Raw genomic sequence first — 23,972 nt, 5'->3', positions numbered from 1 at the left:
CCTTCTCTCCCGGTCACCTACAGGGCTTGCATCACTTTGTAAAAGAGCATGGGCCCGATGCCTAGAAAAACAGCCACGTGGGTGGGTGGGTAAGAATCACAAAGACATTGCAAGTCGGTCCTAACTGTCTGTCCAAGATAGCCTTGAATTTGACAAGGTGATGAAGAGTTGATGCTGGCAGGTTTAAGAAAACAAACACAAAACCAGGTTGGGGTGCTGACTTAGTGCCTTGCTCCCTTTTCAGATCCCTCCCCTGAACTGCTGGCACCTGATGTTTGAGCTATTTTTGTACCTGTCTCTTCTCAAACTAGATGATAAGTGGCCTCAGGGCAGGGACTACATACTCCTGAGAGCTGCTTGAACTCGAGGTGTTTATTTTCCTCAGTAAGCATTTTTTTTTTTTCAGGAGCATGACTTGGCTCAAAAAAAGAAAAGGAAAAAAGAAACCCTCCCCTCAATTTACCTGTGTCTAAACTTTGGTGAATTATTCTCCCATCTGCCTTCTGGACAGAGGAGAAAGGTGGAATGCATCAAGTTCAAGGTGTTGGTATTTAAGAGCTGGCTTTAAAGGTTGCCATGTTAACAATTGTAAAAAAAAAAAAAAAAAAAAATGTAACTCAGTCCTCTCCTTGGCTTCCAGTTAAGAGTCTTGAAATGGACAAAAAGCTTTTCTGAGCAAGACGTAAAACTCTAAAACCAGAAATGATTGCTGACCTTTATCTGGAATAATGAAATTTCTTCAAGAGCAACATTCCATAGGGAGCTACTTTCTCTCATATGTAAAGAGCACTTGCAAGTCAGTATGGCAATGTAATAGAAAAGGTGGCAGAGGAGAGAAGCTGTTGCTGTTCACAGGAACAAATATAAATGGTTTTGTAACTACCAGAAAGGGCTCTCGCCATGACTTAATTACGTGCTAATTAAATGAGATACCTCTTTACCTATCAGGCATAGATTAGAAGGTTTGATAATGTACAACGTGGGCAGTGTTATTGGGAAACACAGCTTCCTGGGTGGTGGAAGGACAGACTGGGTAGTTTGAGACTGTGGACAGAGGTCGATTGGTTGTGCACGGACTCTGATTCAGCACTTCCATTTCTAGAGTATCTCATTGTGGGAACCATACACAGGCAGATATGTTCAAGGAACGCTCACTGTGGCTTTGTTTAATAGTAAGAAGCCCAAAGGACTCACATGCACACATGTCAGGGACTAGGTAAATTATTTATTGGTGTTTCCAGACAATGAAATACTGTGTACCCATTAAAGAAGGTAAATAAGTGGTAACAGGTTGTCCCTGGGTAGGGGCATAAACTTTTCATTTCTTTGCCTTTTTGAACAACAGATAGAATTTTGTAGCATGTGCATATGTTTTTATTTTAAAAAGCCAAAATGGTCAGGGAAGAAGGCTCCAATGTGAATATTAACACGATTCATCACTTTGTCTATAGAACCTGACAGTATTATTGAAAAGGCTTCCCACTCGGGCATGATCAACCCCAGCCGGCAGTGGCAGACGCTGAAGCAGAACACGGGCGTTGCCCACTTTGAGTATCAGATCCGCGTGACCTGTGATGACTACTACTATGGCTTTGGCTGCAATAAGTTCTGCCGCCCCAGAGATGACTTCTTTGGACACTATGCCTGTGACCAGAATGGCAACAAAACTTGCATGGAAGGCTGGATGGGCCCCGAATGTAACAGAGGTATGTGTGTGTGTGTGTGTGTGTGCGGGCATGTGCCTGTGTGCCTGTTGCTTTTAGTGTCCATTTATCACCCCACCAGCAGGCAGGTGGCATGTGGCTATCTCAGGTGGGGTGGGATTTTGGCTGTTATTCTGGGCCTGCAGCATGAAGATGCTGAGTGTAGAAGATGCTGTTGGTGCCCCATCCAGATCCCCTTTACTGGCATCCCCATCCCCCAGGTGCTGTGTTGGCTGCCAACAGCTCACAGCTGCTCCTTCTCAGGAGACTTGTCCTTGGCCAAACCAGTGCATGCCCCATTCCTCCAGCTCACAGTCTGATTGACAGACATAGGGCTACAAAGCCCAGCTTCCTTTGCCTTAAAACAGTAGTACAATTTGCACTCTAGAGCTTACCCTGGGATTAGGCTGAAATCAGACTCCAGTTGAAACCATGTTCTTGCTCAGCTCTTTCCCCTACCCCATCTGCTTCCCTCAATTCCTTCTACCTATGTCCAGATCCCCTTCTCAGACTCTGCTTCTAAGGAACTTGACCCAAAATCGATCCAGACAGGAAGGACTAGGTTAGCCCAGTTGATGTCTGAACAGGTAATCCTGTAGGAAATGATAGCCCCTGCATTCGGGGTAGCCTTGCAGCAAGTTTTCACTGGGTGTCTTTGGGGGCATGGCATTGAGGGGGAGAGGTATGTGGTTAGCTCAAGCTTTCCTACTGGTGTAGGACTGAGCCCACTTTTAGTCTCTGTGCTGTCTACTGTCCCAGTCCCTTTATAGAATTCAGTGATTCCAATTCATAGCAACTTGATAGGTAATTCTGTTAACTGTATAATATCCCCTCATGAGCAATAATGTACTCTGCTTATTTTACATGACAATTAGGTAAATTGTTTCGAGAGACTCAATTTCAAAGTGAGTTTTTCAACCATGAGAGGGGGGTGGGGCATGGGGGAAGGAATTTACAGGTCTCCCGGGTAGTACTACTGCTTTCTTAAATAATTGGAGACAAGAGTTTAAAAAGGATGGCATTTCTGGAATTCAAATGAAAAGGGGAATTGATTAACATATTTTAGTGTGTTTTAAAAATTAAACGACCTAACACTTAGTGTGGGTTTTTTGTTTGGTGTTTTTTTTTTTTTTAAGATAAGATGCTCACTTTGTCACCCATGATGGCACAATCATGGCTCACTGGAGCCTTGAACTCCTGGGCTCAAGTGATCCTCCTGCCTCAGCCTCCCAAGTAGCTGGGACTATAGGCACATGCCACCACACCCAGCTTTTTTATTTTGTGTAGACATAGTCTTGCTATGTTGTTGAGGCTGGTCTCAAACTCCTGGCCTCAAGCGATCCTTCTGCCTCAGTCTCCCAAAGTGTTGGGATTATAGGCATGAGCCACTGTGCCTGGTCTTAGAAACTGACATTTTTAAAAGTTACTTTTTTCTTTTTTTTTAAATGAAGTAGAGAATTGCTCTGCAAGGGTACTTTACAAAAGTCTCAGCAGATCTGGCCACCAGATTAGCCTGCCCAATGAATCCAGCCTGGTTGGCTCTGTTAGTCCCGTGGAATTTTCAAACCAGGCATTTGGTATGGGTTTTTTTTTTTTTTTTTAAAGGCTGAAGCTCATCTGAATGTGTTCTGGTGGGATGGGGAAGGATTATCTATACCTTGTTTTCTTCTAATGAAAAGGGTGTGGGCAGAATGGAAACTGACCAAGCTCTGCTCAAGGAGCCAGGTAGCTGTGGTTTAGAGAGGCTGGATGAAGGTCCCCCTTCCCTCATCAACTTGTCTGCATTTTGTCCCCAAACAATATCATGTTTTCAGAATCTGCTAACAAGGCCTTGAAGTTTAAAGCTGGTTTTGTTATTTGGGCCCCTCCCATCTTCCTCTCCTTATAAGGAACCTGATATGAGATCTATTAAAATCATGGAATTTGCAGACTTTAATGCAATGGGCCGTTCTCATGACCGTGGCGATGCAAGGAACAGGCAGTGTGCTGACACGCCCTTCTCTGTTTTTTACAGCTATTTGCCGACAAGGCTGCAGTCCCAAGCATGGGTCTTGCAAACTCCCGGGTGACTGCAGGTAAATAAACTGGTCTTTTGTGAGATTTCTTTTAATTTTCCTTTATGTAAGAGAGGAACTGACTTTATTGTGACTGCCTCTTTTTTCCTTGGAGAACAAGAAAGCTTTTTTTAAAAAAAATTCAGATAGACACATCCGAAGCTTATTAAATTATACCAGCTGTCTGGTGGAATGCACACACCACTTCTCTCTTGGAATAAAAAGAAACTCTTTGGGCATAGCCAGTGACTTCATGTATTAACTCTTCTGTAGATTGGTAACACATTTTTATAATCTTCCCTTACAGTGCTGATGAGCTAGATGGAGGGATGTGGGCTTGTTTCTTTGCATCTCTCTCCTCTTCCACCAAGGCTTTCTTCTCCCAGCCCCCTCCCCCACTTTTCCCATCAATAGGCGAAAGTCCAGCATTCTTTAGAATGGGATTAGTCCAATCTCCTGGCCCCTTTGCAGGCGGGAGCTGGGTTGGTGCTGAGAGGTTAATGGCTGCCCTGGAATCTTGTCAGTTGAGCCTGATGAATGTAGACTTTTGCTGCAGTCCTTTGAAGTCTGTTCCTTTATGGTCCAGGAACAATGCAGAAGCCAAAGGGAGGCCTGCCCTGACCACTTCACGATGGCGGGTTTTGGAACTTCTTGAAATTTATATTATGCCAATTTGGAAAAGGCTTATTTCGGGAAATATTGTTGGTGTCTGTGGTGTTTTTGGCAGTCTTATGCTTTACTCTCCCTCCTCCCAAATTTTAAGGAGTAACACTAAATGGATCCTTTGAGCCTGTCACTTTTGCCCCCAAAGCTACTCTGACATGAGTAAAGAGAAATCTTATGAAACATAGTCTAAACCAGTATGTCCCAAACTAATGTTATTTGGGGCTCTTATTAAAACGCAGGTCCTGATTCTATAGGTCTGGGCTGAGCCCAGGTTTCTGCATTTCTAACAAGCTCCCAAGCGATGCTGCTGATGGGACCATCAGCAATCACTGCCCACAAACCTCAGTACTCAAAGTGTAACTTCCAGAATTAACAAGGGAGCTGTTAAAATGCAGGTTCATGGGCTCCATCCCACATCCATAGAATCCTAGTCCTTGGTTTGGCCCAGGAGTCTGCATTTGACAAGCTTGCCACATGACTTTGCTGCTTAGTAAATTTTGAGGCTGCTCCTTTAAAGAGAACTATCTGTGGCCTTTACCTTTTTGATTCCACCACTCCGTCTGTTCCCCTCCCATGCAAGGGGGAACATGGAACTAAATTAAGAACTGGTTGTCCTGAATTGTCTCTTCCTACACTTCAGAAAGATAGTTTATTTCCTGGAAGGCTGAGGGGCTTCTCCTGCTGTCTCCCATTGGTGGCGATGGACTGTAGTATTTAACAGCATTGCTGTCAAATGTGGAGCAGGAATCCACCTACCTTAACTCTTCCTAATTAAGGGTGTTCTGGAGAAAGTCCCAATGGCAGTGCTATTAGTGATTCCAAGCCTGCTCCCTGCTCAGATGGATATCAGCGGAGGCCGACTGTGATTTGTGCTGCTGTCATCAGAACACACTTATACAGCTATACAGGGGAGGGCCCTCCCAGCCAGAACAACAGGCTTTGTTTCCAGAATTTAGCCCTTTCTCTTTCAAAGTCCCACCTCCCTCTCCCTGCCCAGACATGCACTGATGGCCTTATTTACTTAAGGTGCGACTTTCCCACACATCATTTGCATAGTCTCCCAGCCCAGTTTTCTCTCCCTACCTTGAAAGAAAGTCAAAACAGTACCTTCATGCTGAGGAAGTTCAGGTTGTGTCCTGCTGCAGAAATAGTTGAATGGCAAGTTACCTGCAAGTTGTCTTTTGGATTATGTATTACACGGGTTATTTTTTTTTCACCCCCACATGAGAAAATTTACTGGTTTTTGTTGTTCCCAAGTAGACTGAGTCCCTTTCCCTGGGTATACATGCTTGCTTATTGCAAGCCTGCCAATAATATCAAACTTAATTATGAATCATCATCTGAGGAAAGTCATTTCAATTTCTCATGAGAATCTTAATCATATATTATTAAACTGGGATAACTTGGTTGGTGCCTCTTTTAGGGTCAGTATTTTTATTTGTTTTCTTTTGAAGTCATCCATGGCCTCTTGTGGTTGCTTTTTTATGCTTGGGGATTGAGGTCTCTTTAATTAGGTGAGGTTGGGTCCTCAGCTGCCTCTCCTTGCCTTTATGAGGCAACTTGAAGAGGCCTAGTGATCCTGAATTTAGAAGAGAATAAGGGAAGACGGTGAGAATATTGCCATTTCGTAATCAGTTCCCTCTTACTATCTTTCAGGCTAAGAATATCAGCCTTGACAGAATGGCTACCCCCCTACCTCCCACTAACGTGGGTGTCCGCTTTTGAGAAATTATTTAGATTGTAATTTTGTTCTTATCTTACTCCTTTAGTCACTTATCACGTTGACATTCCATTTTACATAAACCAGAATCCAGTGTCTAACTTTAAACCACACATTCTAGTGATTTCTTTGCATGTGGGTGTGCATAGCTTGGTTTTAGAAGTTAGGAAGTGGTTAGTCAGTATTCTCAGGGGTTAAGTTGACTCTCAGCCGTGGGTGATTAGCTATTAGCTAGATCCCTATAATTTTCCCATGACAAGGATTTGCTAGCCTGCTCTTGGGAAACCGAAAGCCTTTCCTTCTGGGGAGCTGGAGGGGGCGGGGGTTGTTTTCCAGAGTTACAGCTGAGCAGCTTAGGGGGTTGGCGCTGATCGTGGCTTTTCCCAGGTCCCGTTCTGGAAACACGTTGCCCATCCCACCCGCACCCCACCCTCCACCCTCCACCGGGAGGCTAGTTGATGTTTCTCCCTGCCTTCCCCCACCCTTGTTAAAGCTTGGCTCTTGAGAAGGCAATTACAGTTTCAGAGGGCTTGAAAATTGAAGGGAGAGTGGTTTGAGACGCTGCCCCCTTTCCCACCCCAGGTGAAAGTTTTTGTTTTTGTTTGTGTTTGGGGATCAAAGGCACTATTTGGCCCCAAAAGAGTACGATTAATCAAGGTGCTTATATAAAAGAATCTCAACTCCCCCAATACTAGATAAATTAAGCAGACTGCTTTCTTTTTTTTTCTTTTCTTGGCAAAGCTAGAAATCACTATAAATTAGCACACAGTAATGGGACACAAATTATGGAGTTGGTTCCAAGTGTTGTCATTTCCTTCTCCTTCCCTATAGAAGTGGGTTTAGAGAGCCTACTCTGGCCTTGGCCAAGGGAGGGTGCCCCTTTCTCTCCTTGTTTTTTTTAAATAAAGTGTCATCGTGAGGCAGTTTCCTGCTGCATTTGGTGGCTTGTTGCATTTCTGTGCGCTGGGGTCGTGACTTTTTGTGCAGACAAAGAGCAGAGTGCCAAGTGCAGCGTCTGCAGAGACTTTGGCATAGCTCTCTTGTCACCGGGAGAGTCCTTTCCTCTATGCTCTGTCACAACTAGGTGCACAGGTTGATTTATTCCATGCTTTCACCTTTGGCTCACTCGTGTTAGCCTGAGAAGAGAGTGGCTTTGTGAAGGGCATCCCCATGCTGGCCTCTTCCCAAACAGCCCTCCTTTTGTCAGGAGTCGGCTGGGAGGGGACCTCAGCTCAACTGTGAAAATGTTTGTTTATACGGAGCCCCTGATGAGCCTTGGGAGTCTACCATCCCGTCCCCAGAAACAAAACAGAAAAAGCCTGGACTTTGCAGTCTTCCATTTGAATTGTACAGGTCTCTCTTAACATTCAAAAGGCTAACCTGGAGGTGTGCTGTGTGTCTCCAGGTGCCAGTACGGCTGGCAAGGCCTGTACTGTGATAAGTGCATCCCGCACCCGGGATGCGTCCATGGCATCTGTAATGAGCCCTGGCAGTGCCTCTGTGAGACCAACTGGGGCGGCCAGCTCTGTGACAAAGGTATGGCCCTTAGGGATGAGACCCAGGGTGGGATCTGGGGGTGGGATGGCAGTAATTTGGTTTTTAATTTTATTGGCAGGGGCTTTTATTCTGAATTCTCCTTGAATGCTGTGTGGGTTTTCTGGTTTTTCTTTTCAAAAGACGATTGGGGCTAGAAACATGGTGGGTTCGCCATCTTCACAGGCGTCTCTTAGTGACTCCAGGATCTTTTTGGCAGATCTCAATTACTGTGGGACCCATCAGCCGTGTCTCAACGGGGGAACTTGTAGCAACACAGGCCCTGACAAATATCAGTGTTCCTGCCCTGAGGGGTATTCAGGACCCAACTGTGAAATTGGTAAGTGGTCCAAGCTGAATGAGAGCCCTTTGTCTAATTTTTCTGTACTCAGCTTTTAAAAAATATACTTTTAAGGACTTGTTTAAGGAAAAAAAAGTGAAAATAGCCTCCAAAGATAGGCCTTATCCCAACCATTCTATAAGCCTTTGTAACTTTCAAGTCTCTAAAGTTTTTCGGGTGATGCTGATTCATATAGGAGGCAGCGGGAGATGAAATGACCCCAGCTCTGAGATGTCTTGGAATGTGGTTAGAGGCAGCTCAGCGAGAAAGATGACTTCCTTTCTTTCCTTGACACAGCAGGGTTCTATCACATGCTTGCTTTTGGTTTTTGAAATATGCTTGCACTAGTGGCTGTGGTGTGGGATTCGGTTGGAGGAGGGTGTGGGGAGGTAGCGGTGCGCAGGCATCCCTCGCTGACTGCCATCCTGGTTTTTGCAGCTGAGCACGCCTGCCTCTCTGATCCCTGTCACAACAGAGGCAGCTGTAAGGAGACCTCCCTGGGCTTTGAGTGTGAGTGTTCCCCAGGCTGGACCGGCCCCACATGCTCTACAAGTAAGTCCAATTTTCAGCTTGTGTCCATTCTAAGGATCCTTGTGCCAAGATACCACGCTGGGGAGAGGTACCTAGGCTTGTCCAGTGTAGAATGTCTCAGTGGGAGAGGGGCAGGTGCAGGCCTAAGTCTGGTAAGCAGTCTGGTGGCTTGTGTGTTTGGAAGTCTCCCAGCACCCCCATCCTGTCCCACTAAGGTAGCGCATGTATCTGTTCTTGGAAGGAATGTCCTCGTGGAATCGCTTGTTCCTTTGCATCTGCTTCCTGGAGCTGGCCACCTTCCAATTGTGGTTATTCTTCTTGCAGCCATGGAGAGGCTGTCTTCAGGGGAGGTTGTCACTTACTACTGGATTCTGTCATAGGGCCAGGGGGCCCCCAAAGAAGAACCTGGCCTGCAGAGTTCCTTTGGCTGTGAGACAGGGCTGTATATCAGAATCACCTGGGCTGCTTTACAGTGTAAATCTCTGGGTCCCCCAGATTCCCTCCAGAATTGGGGAGTCCATGGTCTTTGATAAACTTCTGGAATTCTGCAGTGCAGCCAGGTCTGAGAACCGCGTCATCAGCACCCCAGGTGTGGTTATGGATGTGGATTTCTGGGGTCAGATTGCCTGTGCTGGTCCTGGGCCCCCACCTGTCACTTGCGGGACTCCAGCAGGCCACAGAAGCTCCCCGGGCCCTCTTTAAATGGCACAGTAGCAATTCCCATCTCTCAGGGTTGTCATAAAGACACAAAAGTGAATGCTTCATAAATTGTTAGGAGTTGTCTCTGGTCAGAGCAAAAGTGGAGAATGCAGCCTCTAGGTGTGCTATTTTGGGCAAACTCTAAGCAAATGAGAGGAATAAGGTTTTCCACCTGTAAAGAACTATTTTTCCTTACTTCTTAGCTACTTCTGAGCCATGATGAAACTTTTCTTTAAAAATAAAGATTAGGCAGATAGAGATGTCCTGTGTTCCTCCTGGGGTGGATGCTCTGTCAGTATCCAGCTGTCTTTCTCCCCCACTGCTTAGGTTGGGGATTACATGAACTGGGGCAGTGGGGGATTTAAAGCTAAAATCAAGGCTTTGGCCTTATCGTCACCGTCCCACTTGTCCTGCTGTAGCTTTCCTTGTAGCAGGTGTCTGGCTCTTCAATGACAGCCCCTCATGTTAAGAGGTGATGTTAAAGGATCTAATTGTCAGATGGATTGAATTGTCAACCCCTCCTTTTCTTGTTGACCAGACATTGATGACTGTTCTCCTAATAACTGTTCCCACGGGGGCACCTGCCAGGACCTGGTTAACGGATTTAAGTGTGTGTGCCCCCCACAGTGGACTGGGAAAACGTGCCAGTTAGGTAAGAACATCCCTGCGACTGTAATTTTTTTTACCAAGGTTGGCTTTGATTGTCCAAGCCATTACAGAAGACGAGCGTGTGGCCAGCAGTGTGAGTTCACACTCCATCATGCTACGAAGTAATTTATTATCAAGAGTCTAGCAGGCCTGGGAGAAATAACTTGAATGCAAATGGACTAGCTCTTTTAGGCCCTGTGGGAAAGTCGTGGGATTCCTTGAACCATGTCAATCGTCTGTCCGAGGAGTGTTCAGCTGGGTTCCAAACAGGGATGATCTCATGAGGAATGAGCTGTCTGCATTCTTTTTGCCACATTTAAATCCCAGCAACTAGGCTGCGCTGGGTTTTGCACAGAAATGCCTGGTGGCTTTCTGCTGTTTTGTGGGGGCTGGTTAACTAGCAGCTGGAAAGTTATCAATTAAGGTTCTCATTGGATAATAGCTAGGGAGAGGGATCAGATGCTTAAAATAGAGGGAACCTCTAGTATCTTTTATTTAGCTAGCTTATTAAAATGTCTCATGTCTCAGACACACTCTGACCTGTTCTTTTTTTTTTTTCAAGGTTGGGGAGATGGGGGTTGAACTTCATTTCTCATGCTCATCCCCATCTCCTTTCAGATGCAAATGAATGTGAGGCCAAACCTTGTGTAAACGCCAAATCCTGTAAGAATCTCATTGCCAGCTACTACTGCGACTGTCTTCCCGGCTGGATGGGTCAGAATTGTGACATAAGTGAGTGACTTTGTTTCCATTTTGATTTTCATGAAACTTGGGTAGCCGACTTGCTGGTCCTTACTGGGGCTCCAGTCCTAGGACTTGAGCACTAGAAGGAAACCCTTAGAGTCGGAATGTTTTTTTGAGAGGGAGTGGTCAGGGCAGCAGTGAAAACATACACTTTATCAGGCTCATTAGCTGCTAAAACCAGCCATATTCTGATAATGTGGCTGAAACAATGATGTGAAGTTTCACTCCCTCATTCTGGAAGAATTAGGGAGGGTCCCCACCCAGCGTAATAACCTTATCTCACGGGAAGCACACAGGAAATCTGATTTGAAACTTATCTATCCTGAGCTGAAAAGGCTTTTCAATTAAGCCCAATTTCACTGTAAATTACCTCTTTAAAATGATGACTTATTTATTTTTTAGATATTAATGACTGCCTTGGCCAGTGTCAGAATGACGCCTCCTGTCGGGTATGTAAATCTTTGCTTAAATCAAAACTTTGACAATTGACAACAAATCTTTAGATCTGTGTGACACTAGGAGAGCTCTGCCCCTGTGAGATTTAAAAATTTGGGTGAAAAAAGAGTCTCTCGGAAGTTTCACTAGGGCTCATGTTACCCCAGCCTCGTGGGAGTCATTTTGAAGGCATGCACGTAGAAATTCCTCTAACCACTTTCAGAGGTTTAGCATTTGGCTATTTCAGTGAACCAGCTAAACCGCAACAGTCATGCTAAACCGCTGAAGCCCTGTGTTTGTGGAATACATAGAAAAAAAGCACGTGTCTCTCTCTCCCCTTCTCCTCTTCCAGGATTTGGTTAATGGTTATCGCTGTATCTGTCCACCTGGCTATGCAGGCGATCATTGTGAGAGAGACATCGATGAATGTGCCAGCAACCCCTGTTTGAATGGGGGTCACTGTCAGAATGAAATCAACAGATTCCAGTGTCTGTGTCCCACTGGTTTCTCTGGAAACCTCTGTCAGGTGAGTGGTGGCAAAACCTCAGATGGCCAAGTTTTTACAGCAGAGCCGCTGCCTCCTCCGCTTCCCCCGCTTCCCCTTTACTTCTCCCTCAGCTCTTGTGTCTGGAATTTCCTGACATCTATTAGCATCCTATTGATGAGAGAGTCTCTGCTAGACAAATGCTGGTGGAAGGAGATATTGACGAATTATTTTCTTCTTAGTGTCTTTGTCTTTGTGTTCTATTTTGTTCCCTCCATCCCCTCTTGTGTGCCCTGTCCCACTCTGCCCCGTTGTTTCAAATACTGGGCATTGGCAGTCCCTAGAGCATAGAGATGTATCTTACAGGGTGTCTCCTAATAGAAACTGAAGGAACTGTCAGATTCCAGTGCCTGCTGCTCCAGAGAAGTTATCGTGACATCTTTGTTTTACTCTGATCCCTCCCCCTTTTCGCTGTTCCTGATATTTGCAGTTGGACATTGATTATTGTGAGCCTAATCCCTGCCAGAATGGTGCCCAGTGCTACAACCGTGCCAGCGACTATTTCTGCAAGTGCCCCGAGGACTATGAGGGCAAGAACTGCTCACACCTGAAAGACCACTGCCGCACGACCCCCTGTGAAGGTACCTCCCTTCTCCCGGGACCTGGCTGTCTCCAGACTTGCTCCTTTTGTCCCCACTTACTACCACTGCCCCTTGCTACACGTGAGAAGTAATGTATTGGTGAGGAGGACCTCTATAGTGAAATGATCCTGCCTGTGTAACGGGCCGCAACACGTGGAAACAATCTATTCAGGCCTGCCAGTGGGAGAGCCGTGTCTACAAGTAGCCCAGGGGAGAGAATGTGAAATCCATTTAGCATTCCTGTTCTGGGGTGGGCTGATGTGCAACGCTGAGGCAAATGCCTGAGAACAACACTGTCAACAGAACTTCCTGCAATGGCAGACGGGGAATGTTCTGTATCTGCACGGTCAGCTATGGGAGCCCCAGGCCATGTGGACTGTAACTAGTGCAACTAGAAACTGATTTTATTTCATTTTAGTTCATTTAAATGTAAATAGCCACTTGTGGCCGGTGGCTGCTGTATTAGGCAGCATAACATTTAAAGCTTCTATAAGATTGTCCTTGAGCCTTGCTTAAGATCAAAAAGGAAGTAAATAAAGCAGGTCCTTTTTCCTTAGCAAGTGTTTACCAAATTGGGTAGATGTCAAAGGTAGGATGAAGGGGATCCACAAGCATGTGGGTTTTCCTGGTTGTGGAGGGAGAAAATGCTTTAAAACTCTCTTTGCCTGGAGTCTCAACTTTGCCTGTCATATGACGTGGCACGTTGCCAGTATCTTGGCTTCCCTTGGGTGTGTCTCATTAGCCAGAGGGTCCCTGTCTCCAGGAAAGTGGGCTTGGCCCAGGCCCTTGACTTAGGAACGCCGCATCTTGTGGGTGCATGGCTGTGATCTGATCCCAAGCCTATCTTCTAGTGATTGACAGCTGCACAGTGGCCATGGCTTCCAACGACACACCTGAAGGGGTGCGGTATATTTCCTCCAACGTCTGTGGTCCTCACGGGAAGTGCAAGAGTCAGTCGGGAGGCAAATTCACCTGTGACTGTAACAAAGGCTTCACGGGAACATACTGCCATGAAAGTAAGACTCCCTCATCCAGGAATGGACCAGTGCTCCCCAGCCTGCCCCTGCCCCTGCCCCTGGCCCACCCTGGGATCATTGGTGTTGAAAGTTTTTTTTTTTTTTTTTTTTTTTTTTTTTTTCTTTTTTTGTGACCGGATTTCGCTCTTGTTGCCCAGGCTAGAGTGCAGTGGCACGATCTCGGCTCACTGCAACCTCAGCCTCCCAGGTTCAAGCGATTCTCCTGCCTGCCTCAGCCTTCCTGAGTAGCTGGGATTACAGGCATGCGCACCACGCCCAGCTAATTTTGTATTTTTAGTAGAGATGGGGTTTCCCCATGTTGGTCAGGCTGGTCTCGAACTCCCAACCTCAGATGATCCACCCCCGCCCCCACCCCCAACTTGGCCTCCCAAAGTGCTGGGATGACAGGTGTCAGCCACCGCACCCAGCAGTGTTGAAATTGTTTTAATCAGAAACAGTAAGGCTGGGGAGACCGGTCGAGGCTTATCCTTACATCTGGGATCTAAGACTGAGGTCGTGTTCAATTTCCCAGATCACTCTGCCTCGGAGCCTCCATATCTATGTTGGAACATTCTGGAATGTTGCTAGGTTGGGTGATTCCTCTTTTCTGTAGGAGTTTCTTTCCCACTTTCACCAAGTACAGGTGACTGAATGCCCATGTGAGGGCATTAAGTGGGTAAGGCACTCTCTGGAAGCTTCTGCTTGATAAGCTGCCTCTCTAATTTGAGAAGCAACCCTGATGGAGGGTAGCAGGTGGAGGTGCCAGGTGCATTGTGTCAGGAGGGGGCCATGAAAACTACTGAACAGTGCTTGTCTATGGCTTCACAAGTCCTTCAGTTCTTTTTTTGCTTTACTTTGTTTCATAGATATTAATGACTGTGAGAGCAACCCTTGTAGAAACGGTGGCACTTGCATCGATGGTGTCAACTCCTACAAGTGCATCTGTAGTGACGGCTGGGAGGGGGCCTACTGTGAAACCAGTGAGTCTGCCACTCTTTGGGGAGCTCTGGGATGTATGGGTCATGTTGGAGGGATCCCATTTCAACATGGGAAACCTTTCTTTGTACTGGAAATCTCTGGAAGCAAGACCCCAGTAATTTCTGCAGTGGGACAGTATCACTTGTATCTCATTTGCATTTATGAGTACTGATGATAGGTTATGGGGAGGAGCTTCTGCTGAGGACCTATAGAATTAGACTGTGTAATAAATATTCCTGCTTGCAAGGAAAGTCATATTTCTACTTTAATTTCCATGGGACTTCCAGAGGCCCACCCCACAATCTTGCCTAACTTGTGGCATTCAAAGTAACCCGGTTGGGAGCTCCTTTATTCCTGGGAAAGCCTGATTGTGTTCAAGTACTACGACTGTGGCTGTTCTCAGAATAGGGTGTTGGATGTAGCAGTAGGAAAGGCTTGGCTCTCACCTGTCGTGAGTGGTCCTGGATCTTGTTGTCAGCCGATTATCTCCTCTTTGATTCTAGATATTAATGACTGCAGCCAGAACCCCTGCCACAATGGGGGCACGTGTCGCGACCTGGTCAACGACTTCTACTGTGACTGTAAAAATGGGTGGAAAGGAAAGACCTGCCACTCACGTAAGTGGTAGTTGGCCTTGGATGCTATCTCTGGGACCCTTCCCTCTGTCTTCTGTGGGAGGGGGCCACTGGGACTCACACTGAAATATTTCCCTCCAGGTGACAGTCAGTGTGACGAGGCCACGTGCAACAACGGTGGCACCTGCTATGATGAGGGGGATGCTTTTAAGTGCATGTGTCCTGGTGGCTGGGAAGGAACCACCTGTAACATAGGTAACTTTCTGCCCCACGTGGGATCTGCAGTGGGCATGGCCACCTGGGCGTGTCTGCTGGTTGGCCTCTGGAGCTTATGATATTTCTCTGGGCCTGGTTCTTGCCCTTCCAGACTGTTGCTGGATACTCAGGGAGGGTGGTCTTGTCTGCTCTTCTTTTATAGCCCGAAACAGTAGCTGCCTGCCCAACCCCTGCCATAATGGGGGCACATGTGTGGTCAACGGCGAGTCCTTTACGTGCGTCTGCAAGGAAGGCTGGGAGGGGCCCATCTGTGCTCAGAGTGAGTGTCCTCCCCTCTTGAACTCTCCCAGGGCTGTCGGAGCAGATCCTGACACCCTTGGGGACTTGCAATGGAAACCAGAAGCAGAGCTGTTTGATGTCTGCTTTTGTATCACCTGGGTCTGCATTAATGACTTGATGGGATACAGCCCTGACCTGGGCATGAGAAAGTCGCCAATGAGATAAGTGGAGACAGATGGCGTCTCAGTTCCCAGCTCTGGGTCTGACCAGCAGCCTGTCTCCTTCCATTCTCACCCCCCACCCCTATCCCCTACCAGGGCCTCTTCCTGTGTACATGTGTCTCACAGCAAATGAAACTAAGTGTGGTGCGGGCCTGGTTCCAATTTAGCAAAGGTATTTTGCTGGTGTTAACTACGACTTTATCATTTGGGTATTAGGGAAATAAGTGGTGGTTTTACTTAGGGCTAAGACCGCTTTCCCTGTTGAAGGCCTCACTATTAAGTTGTCTTTTCTTTGCAGATACCAATGACTGCAGCCCTCATCCCTGGTAAGTGTGACATCCTTTTAAGCCAGTGCTCATCCACTATCGTGTGTGTGTGTGTGTGTGTGTGTGTGTGAATCATCCAGGGATTGTGTTTAAAATGCAAGTTCTGAGTCAGGAGGTCTGGGGTGGGGCTTCAGACTGCTTTTCTAACAAGCTCCTAGGTAAAGCGATCCTGCTGCCCCATGGACCACACTTTAATTAGCCAGGTTGTGTCCTCATTTAGAGCAGTGATTTTTCAACCTTGGCTGCACACCAGAATCACCTGGGAGCTCTTAAAAATCCCGCTGCCTGGGCTGCAACCAAGACCTATGAAATTAGACTTTCTGGGGGTGGGACCCAGGCATCAGTATTCTTTTAAAATTCCGCAGGCAATGGTCATGGGTTGAGAGCCACTGACTGTAACTGGTGTGGTGACATGTGAGTGATTGGCAGCCAGAGTAAGGGACTGGGAGGTTGGTAACCAAGGTGGTCTTTGCTTTCTTAGTTACAACAGCGGCACCTGTGTGGATGGAGACAACTGGTACCGGTGCGAATGTGCCCCGGGTTTTGCTGGGCCCGACTGCAGAATAAGTAAGGACTGTCTCTGTCTGGTTTTCCCAATGGCTTTACCGCTTCATTCCATGCCTCAGCCCAAGACTTTCATCTTTAAAAACAAAGCCACCATTCCCTTTAAGTAGCTCTCATAGAGCAAAGGATCTCTCTCCTCCAGCTGGGATTAAGATATCCGAGGCTGGATCCTCCCAGGTACCCGCTGGTGGTTCCCTGGGTGGTGTAGCCCTCCTTGTTTTTGGGGAGAGAGTGCCAGCCAGAATCTGATGATTAATCTACACTGGGGTCCTGAAGAAAGTGTGTGCATTTCCCCATGACTAACATGAAATTATGGGCAAGCAGACGTTAACCACAGCTACACTGGTATAGGATAAAGCTAATACAAACGGAAGGGAGGACGACTGTGGCTTCCAGAGGCTTGTCTGTGCTGGGTCTGATCAGGCCCTGGAGAAATGACTAAAACAGGAAAATAGGGGCAGGCAACGCAGTTTTTCAAGAGGCTTAAAGCATATTATTTTGAGCCTTTTCTCTACTTTTTTACAAGCCCTTTCTCTTACAGAACAAAAAAGGTGCTAGAGTAGTTATGGTTTGATTCTTGTACCCAAACTGTCTGAAATTTTACTGGTGCTTGAAATCCAAGTCTGGGATTAACTAGTCTTCAGCACTAGATGGGTGCAGGTTGTATCTGTTTCATGTTTCTAAATAAACAGTTGGCAAACTGTGGCCTAGGGGCCGTATCCATCCCACTGTCTGTTTTTATAAATACAGTTTTCTTGGCACACAGCCACACATTCATTTATGTATTGTCTGTGGCTACTTTCATGATACCACAAGAGTTGGATAGTTGTGACAGAGACTATATACCCCACAAAGCCTAAAATGTTTACTGTCTGACCCCTTCCAGGAAACTTTGCCAGGCTTGCTGTAAATTGCACTGTTGTCAAAGGAATCAAAAATTGCTGCCTCCCAAAATGGTTCTCCACTGTTAGAACTCAGGATGGTGGTGGTCTTTGGGAGCCAGTGATTGGAGGTTTTTGCAATAGATCTGTTTCTTCTTTTGGATGCTGCTTACCTGAGTGAAAATTCATCAAGCTTATGATAATATGCTTTTCTTGTATGTTATATCAATAAAAACAATCTCAAAACATTGTCACACACCATCAGTCCCTAAACTTGAACTCCATTTCTCCTAGACATCAATGAATGCCAGTCTTCACCTTGTGCCTTTGGAGCAACCTGTGTGGATGAGATCAACGGCTACCGGTGTGTCTGCCCTCCAGGGCACAGTGGTGCCAAGTGCCAGGAAGGTATGTGTGCCAGGCTCCAGCTGCCCATGGGTCTTCTGGGGTGAGCGAGCTTTGCAGTCACCATTTGACTTTTCACAAATAAGCCATTGTGCTCAGGGAGGGAACACACAGTGGGGCTGCAAGGGAAGGGAAACGTGAAGAGTCTTCCCAAAACAGGTAGCTGTTGTTTTTGGTCAGCTATTGCCACAAAACTGTACGAAACCATCCCAAACTGCTGTGGCTTGCAGCAAGCATTATTTTTGTTGCTCATGATACGCAGCATGGGCAGAAAGATTGTGCTGTGGGTTGGGTTCAGTTCGACCAGTGGCTGTGTCTGGGGCATATTCCTTTCATCGCCAATGGGTAGGCGTGCAAAGAGGCTGGTCAAAGGCTCTGCTCACATCACATCTGCCAACGTTACATTGGCCAGAGCAGGTCTTGTGGCCAAGCGCAGAGCCAGCAAAGGCAGGAAGTACACATGCTGTTACTGTGGGAAGAATGATCTTAACATGGCAAAGGGCACAGGCGTAACCATTTCATAACAGGGACCAAAGAATTGAACCCTGATCCAGTTCACGAAAAATAAACTGCTCACCAGTCTCCACCTGTCAGTTTCAGGGAGACCTTGCATCACCATGGGGAGTGTGATACCAGATGGGGCCAAATGGGATGACGACTGTAATACCTGCCAGTGCCTGAATGGACGGATCGCCTGCTCAAAGGTAGGACATGATGGCTGCCGCAGTTCATCTGTGTTCTGGAATCAGGGATGAGCATGCCTGCTAAGTTGCCAGCTTCTGTTTTTCTCCAGGTCTGGTGTGGCCCTCGACCTTGCCTGCTCCACAAAGGGCACAGCGAGTGCCCCAGCGGGCAGAGCTGCATCCCCATCCTGGATGACCAGTGCTTCGTCCACCCCTGCACTGGTGTGGGCGAGTGTCGGTCTTCCAGTCTCCAGCCAGTGAAGACGAAGTGCACCTCTGACTCCTATTACCAGGATAACTGTGCGAACATCACATTTACCTTTAACAAGGAGATGATGTCACCAGTATGTAACAACTTTTGTTTTTTATTTTTTATTTTTTTGAATGGTGGATGTCTGCTTGCTTGCTTTAAAGGAGGAATGCCATGAGCTAGGATCTACTTCTCCCTAGCTTACATTCCTGTTTTGTAATAAAGTAAGCTTGAACTTAGCCCAGCCTCAAAGAGAACATCTCAGCCTTTTGTTCTTCCTCTCAATCTTACACGTGTGTGGATTTTTAAAAATCGTTTTAGGGTCTTACTACGGAGCACATTTGCAGTGAATTGAGGAATTTGAATATTTTGAAGAATGTTTCTGCTGAATATTCAATCTACATCGCTTGTGAGCCTTCCCCTTCAGCGAACAATGAAATACATGTGGCCATTGTAAGTATAAGACCCATTCACACCTCATTATTCCACTGCAAGGCAGTTAACAAACTTCGGTTAACCAGTGTCTGAGTGGAGTAAATTCACTGACAAAAAGCTTTGCAGACACAGATTGTCTGTCGAGTAATTTTGAAGAAAGGCTGCTTTGAATATTCCCCTGACTCTCAAGTCTGACAATTCTTTTTCCAGTCTGCTGAAGATATACGGGATGATGGGAACCCGATCAAGGAAATCACTGACAAAATAATCGATCTTGTTAGTAAACGTGATGGAAACAGCTCGCTGATTGCTGCCGTTGCAGAAGTAAGAGTTCAGAGGCGGCCTCTGAAGAACAGAACAGGTAGGTGTCAAGTGGGACTAGTCTGTGTGATGACAGATGATCTCATTACATTATTCAATAAAGCCATCAGGTCGGGGGATTACCTGGCAGTGCCCTACCCTTGCAGGAGCTCCCAATTTAACTGAGAACTGAGGGCAGCCTACTTTACTAAGGTCACATGGCCCATGGGAACAGAGGTCTGCCTCATATTTTCCTTCCCAACACTATGCAACGTTCCCTGCAGAACAGGTATTGTGCTGGATCCATGACAAAGCCCTAGGACACTGCTTGTCCTTTGTCCTTGAGTTTGAAGCTGTATAAAGCCTGACTTGGCATGTTGGTGTCTTGGGACAGCCCAGCCACTGCTGAGCTCTGTGAGGCTCGATGGCCCTGCAGGATGTCCAGGCTTCCCTCCTGAGGATCTCGAGCACCATTTCAGCCAAGGGAGAGATTGGGCATGGAGCCATTGCACGTTTGAGCTGTCTGTGCTAATTTGAATTGGATTTCTAGTTCTGAAAACCAACTCCTGTACTGAGCTGCCTCAGTAGCCAGACTTAACAAGACACTGCTCTCCCCATGTGAAGTCAAAGAGCCTGTAGGAGCTGCCGCTCCACCCACTCTCTCCAGGGATAGGAGTATCAAGGTCTACAGGGGCCTGATCCCAGCATTTGCTTATCAAGCTGTGAAGTGACCATATGCAATGATGAAAAGGGACTTGTCCCTGTGGCCCCCCTCTTAGGGATAAAGGGCAGGAGAACCACTGTTGGTATTCTTTTGTTCCTGCGATGATGCTTTTTTCTTTCTTTCTTGGAGAGTTAATTGGTTTTGTGCCTGCCTTACAGATTTCCTTGTTCCCTTGCTGAGCTCTGTCTTAACTGTGGCTTGGATCTGTTGCTTGGTGACGGCCTTCTACTGGTGCCTGCGGAAGCGGCGGAAGCCGGGCAGCCACACACACTCAGCCTCTGAGGACAACACCACCAACAACGTGCGGGAGCAGCTGAACCAGATCAAAAACCCCATTGAGAAACATGGGGCCAACACGGTCCCCATCAAGGATTATGAGAACAAGAACTCCAAAATGTCTAAAATAAGGACACACAATTCTGAAGTAGAAGAGGACGACATGGACAAACACCAGCAGAAAGCCCGGTTTGCCAAGCAGCCGGCATACACGCTGGTAGACAGAGAAGAGAAGCCCCCCAACGGCACGCCGACAAAACACCCAAACTGGACAAACAAACAGGACAACAGAGACTTGGAAAGTGCCCAGAGCTTAAACCGAATGGAGTACATCGTATAGCAGACCGCGGGCACTGCCGCTGCTAGGTAGAGTCTGAGGGCTTGTAGTTCTTTAAACTGTCGTGTCATACTCGAGTCTGAGGCTGTTGCTGACTTAGAATCCCTGTGTTAATTTAAGTTTTGACAAGCTGGCTTACACTGGCAATGGTAGTTTCTGTGGTTGGCTGGGAAATCGAGTGCCGCATCTCACAGCTATGCAAAAAGCTAGTCAACAGTACCCTGGTTGTGTGTCCCCCTGCAGCCGACACGTCTCGGATCGGGCTCCCAGGAGCCTGCCCAGCCCCCTGGTCTTTGAGCTCCCACTTCTGCCAGATGTCCTAATGGTGATGCAGTCTTAGATCATAGTTTTATTTATATTTATTGACTCTTGAGTTGTTTTTGTATATTGGTTTTATGATGACGTACAAGTAGTTCTGTATTTGAAAGTGCCTTTGCAGCTCAGAACCACAGCAACGATCACAAATGACTTTATTATTTATTTTTTTAATTGTATTTTTGTTGTTGGGGGAGGGGAGACTTTGATGTCAGCAGTTGCTGGTAAAATGAAGAATTTAAAGAAAAAAATGTGTCAAAAGTAGAACTTTGTATAGTTATGTAAATAATTCTTTTTTATTAATCACTGTGTATATTTGATTTATTAACTTAATAATCAAGAGCCTTAAAACATCATTCCTTTTTATTTATATGTATGTGTTTAGAATTGAAGGTTTTTGATAGCATTGTAAGCGTATGGCTTTATTTTTTTGAACTCTTCTCATTACTTGTTGCCTATAAGCCAAAATTAAGGTGTTTGAAAATAGTTTATTTTAAAACAATAGGATGGGCTTCTGTGCCCGGAATACTGATGGAATTTTTTTGTACGACGTCAGATGTTTAAAACACCTTCTATAGCATCACTTAAAACACGTTTTAAGGACTGACTGAGGCAGTTTGAGGATTAGTTTTAGAACAGGTTTTTTTTTTTGTTTTTTGTTTTTCTGCTTTAGACTTGAAAAGAGACAGGCAGGTGATCTGCTGCAGAGCAGTAAGGGAACAAGTTGAGCTATGACTTAACATAGCCAAAATGTGAGTGGTTGAATATGATTAAAAATATCAAATTAATTGCGTGAAGTTGGAAGCACACCAATCTTACTTTGTAAATTCTGATTTCTTTTCACCATTCGTACATAATACTGAACCACTTGTAGATTTGATTTTTTTTTTAATCTACTGCATTTAGGGAGTATTCTAATAAGCTAGTTGAATACTTGAACCATAAAATGTCCAGTAAGATCACTGTTTAGATTTGCCATAGAGTACACTGCCTGCCTTAAGTGAGGAAATCAAAGTGCTATTAAGAAGTTCAAGATCAAAAAGGCTTATAAAACAGAGTAATCTTGTTGGTTCACTGTTGAGACCGTGAAGATACTTTGTATTGTCCTATTAGTGTTATATGAACATAAAAATGCATCTTTGATGTGTTGTTCTTGGCAATAAATTTTGAAAAGTAATATTTATTAAATTTTTTTGTATGAAAACATGGAACAGTGTGGCCTCTTCTGAGCTTACGTAGTTCTACCGGCTTTGCCGTGTGCTTCTGCCACCCCGCTGAGTCTGTTCTGGTAATCGGGGTATAATAGGCTCTGCCTCACAGAGGCATGGAGGAAGAACTGAAAGGCTTTTCAACCACAAAACTCATCTGGAGTTCTCAAAGACCTGGGGCTGCTGTGAAGCTGGAACTGCGGGAGCCCCATCTAGGGGAGCCTTGATTCCCTTGTTATTCAACAGCAAGTGTGAATACTGCTTGAATAAACACCACTGGATTAATGGCCTGTAGTGTCGAGGTGAATTGTTTGTGAGCAATCAGGGGAACTGGCCACCACACTGAAAGGGTTTTAAAGGGTTTGGAATTGGTGTTGGGAAATGAGCAGGGAGATTTAATGTCTGCCTTTTTTTTTCCCTGGCTACTTAGATTCATATTAATGTCCTATTGTAAGGGTGTGGTCTGAAATGACTCTTGTGTACATTTACCCACGGGGTGGTTTCCTCACGGCACAGGAGGTGGTAGTTGCAAGCTTCTCGTGTTCGGGCTCATCACTCATCACCTTGTTCCCAGGGAATGAGTGTTCTGGCCTCACCATGCAGCCTTGGAGTGCTGGTGTTCTGGTCTTCTGTGAGGTTCCAGAGTTGGGCTGTCCCCACCTGTCACGGGCAGGAGAACTCTGGTTCTCTCACTTGTGGCTGGTGGAGGCCCTGCCCCCGCACCGCGTGGTGGGGTGTGGGAGAAGCTTTGCCTCTGGCACCTCTGCGGAAGGAATGAGCTGTGGTAACAAGCACATGGACAGCTTCCAGCAGCTGTGCAGAGTCACCAGGAGTTCCCTGCTTCTGGCTAGGAAAGCCAAAGCTCACCCTTCTCAGAGCCGTCCCCCAGCGCTTCAACATTCAGGCCTGTCCACCCACGTCCGGTTTTCATACAACTGGCACAGCAGACTTTGAATGGAGGAAAAGCTGATGGGGATGTTTCTCTTTGTTCTCAGGGAAACTTATTTTTTCTTCTAGGCTTGGAGTTGTGCTAAGGAACATCTTAAGAATGAAAGATGAGCTTTAAGTGTCCTGGGCTCCTTGTGCATGAGCAGAGGCCATCGAGGGATTTGGGATTGTGACAACCCTAAGAGCGGCCAACACTGTTTTGGCTCGTTGGGGAGGTGGCCTGAAGGACCTGGACAGCGAGGAGTTGAGGTTTCCATGACATCTCCCTGCCCTAGCGTAGCTCCGCTTTGTCACCAATGTCTGCCAGTAGACAGCTGGGTTTCCACAAGGGTGGGGTCAAAGGGAGGGAGAAGTCTAGATCCTACTAGCCAGGAGACAGTCATTTCGCAGCAGTGGAGTCAAACACTATCCTGAAGCAAAACCTTGTTCTGGTAGTTTGTAAACTTGGATTCTGCAGGACCCCAGAATTCCTTGGGTAGCTGCCAGATGCTTTTGTGCCAAGAAAAAAAAAAAAAAGTTGAATGAGTCTCTGCAATTCTTTATTCCAGGAGGGAAGGGATCTTGGGATTCACGGGTGTTGTCTTAACTCACCTTCTGTCTGGGACACCCGTGGTATTGGGAGGGCATAGATCAGCCTCCTCTGGACGTGGCTCAGTGCCAGAACTTTAATTGTGAAGGGTGGATTTTCCCCTTCCTTCAGGAAGAAGGAAGCAGGCAATGGTGCTCTGGTTATCCTGGGGTTAGGAAAGTAGAGAGGAAGGGACTCAGTGCCTTTACCATTCATTCCCCAGGAATGCCCTGGGCTCTCTTTAAAGGGGCCCTGGAAGAAAAAATTTT

The 23,972-nt window shown here is 46.4% G+C and overlaps 1 protein-coding gene across 1 annotated transcript in view; it reads left to right on the top strand.

Annotated features, from left to right (window-relative positions):
• JAG1 (jagged canonical Notch ligand 1) overlaps positions 1 to 22,477 on the top strand; it is a 36,295-nt gene extending 13,818 nt beyond the window's left edge. Inside the window, exons 4-26 of the mRNA XM_054467675.2 lie at positions 1,452 to 1,706; positions 3,718 to 3,778; positions 7,549 to 7,679; positions 7,897 to 8,016; positions 8,455 to 8,568; positions 9,785 to 9,898; positions 10,513 to 10,626; positions 11,041 to 11,087; positions 11,426 to 11,599; positions 12,048 to 12,198; positions 13,050 to 13,214; positions 14,081 to 14,194; positions 14,696 to 14,809; positions 14,909 to 15,022; positions 15,186 to 15,302; positions 15,782 to 15,809; positions 16,291 to 16,376; positions 17,549 to 17,662; positions 18,254 to 18,363; positions 18,453 to 18,686; positions 18,914 to 19,045; positions 19,238 to 19,388; positions 20,210 to 22,477. Coding sequence (XP_054323650.1) covers positions 1,452 to 1,706; positions 3,718 to 3,778; positions 7,549 to 7,679; positions 7,897 to 8,016; positions 8,455 to 8,568; positions 9,785 to 9,898; positions 10,513 to 10,626; positions 11,041 to 11,087; positions 11,426 to 11,599; positions 12,048 to 12,198; positions 13,050 to 13,214; positions 14,081 to 14,194; positions 14,696 to 14,809; positions 14,909 to 15,022; positions 15,186 to 15,302; positions 15,782 to 15,809; positions 16,291 to 16,376; positions 17,549 to 17,662; positions 18,254 to 18,363; positions 18,453 to 18,686; positions 18,914 to 19,045; positions 19,238 to 19,388; positions 20,210 to 20,667 — 3,218 coding nt within the window. The 3' untranslated portion in view covers positions 20,668 to 22,477. The remainder of the gene's footprint in view (positions 1 to 1,451; positions 1,707 to 3,717; positions 3,779 to 7,548; positions 7,680 to 7,896; positions 8,017 to 8,454; positions 8,569 to 9,784; positions 9,899 to 10,512; positions 10,627 to 11,040; positions 11,088 to 11,425; positions 11,600 to 12,047; positions 12,199 to 13,049; positions 13,215 to 14,080; positions 14,195 to 14,695; positions 14,810 to 14,908; positions 15,023 to 15,185; positions 15,303 to 15,781; positions 15,810 to 16,290; positions 16,377 to 17,548; positions 17,663 to 18,253; positions 18,364 to 18,452; positions 18,687 to 18,913; positions 19,046 to 19,237; positions 19,389 to 20,209) is intronic.
• Positions 22,478 to 23,972: the final 1,495 nt, after the last annotated feature.

Source organism: Pongo pygmaeus, chromosome 21 (genome assembly GCF_028885625.2).
Source record: "Pongo pygmaeus isolate AG05252 chromosome 21, NHGRI_mPonPyg2-v2.0_pri, whole genome shotgun sequence".
NCBI classification, from domain to species: domain Eukaryota; kingdom Metazoa; phylum Chordata; class Mammalia; order Primates; family Hominidae; genus Pongo; species Pongo pygmaeus.
Note: the sequence above shows the minus strand (reverse complement) of the source record. Positions and strands in the feature narration are given on the sequence as shown.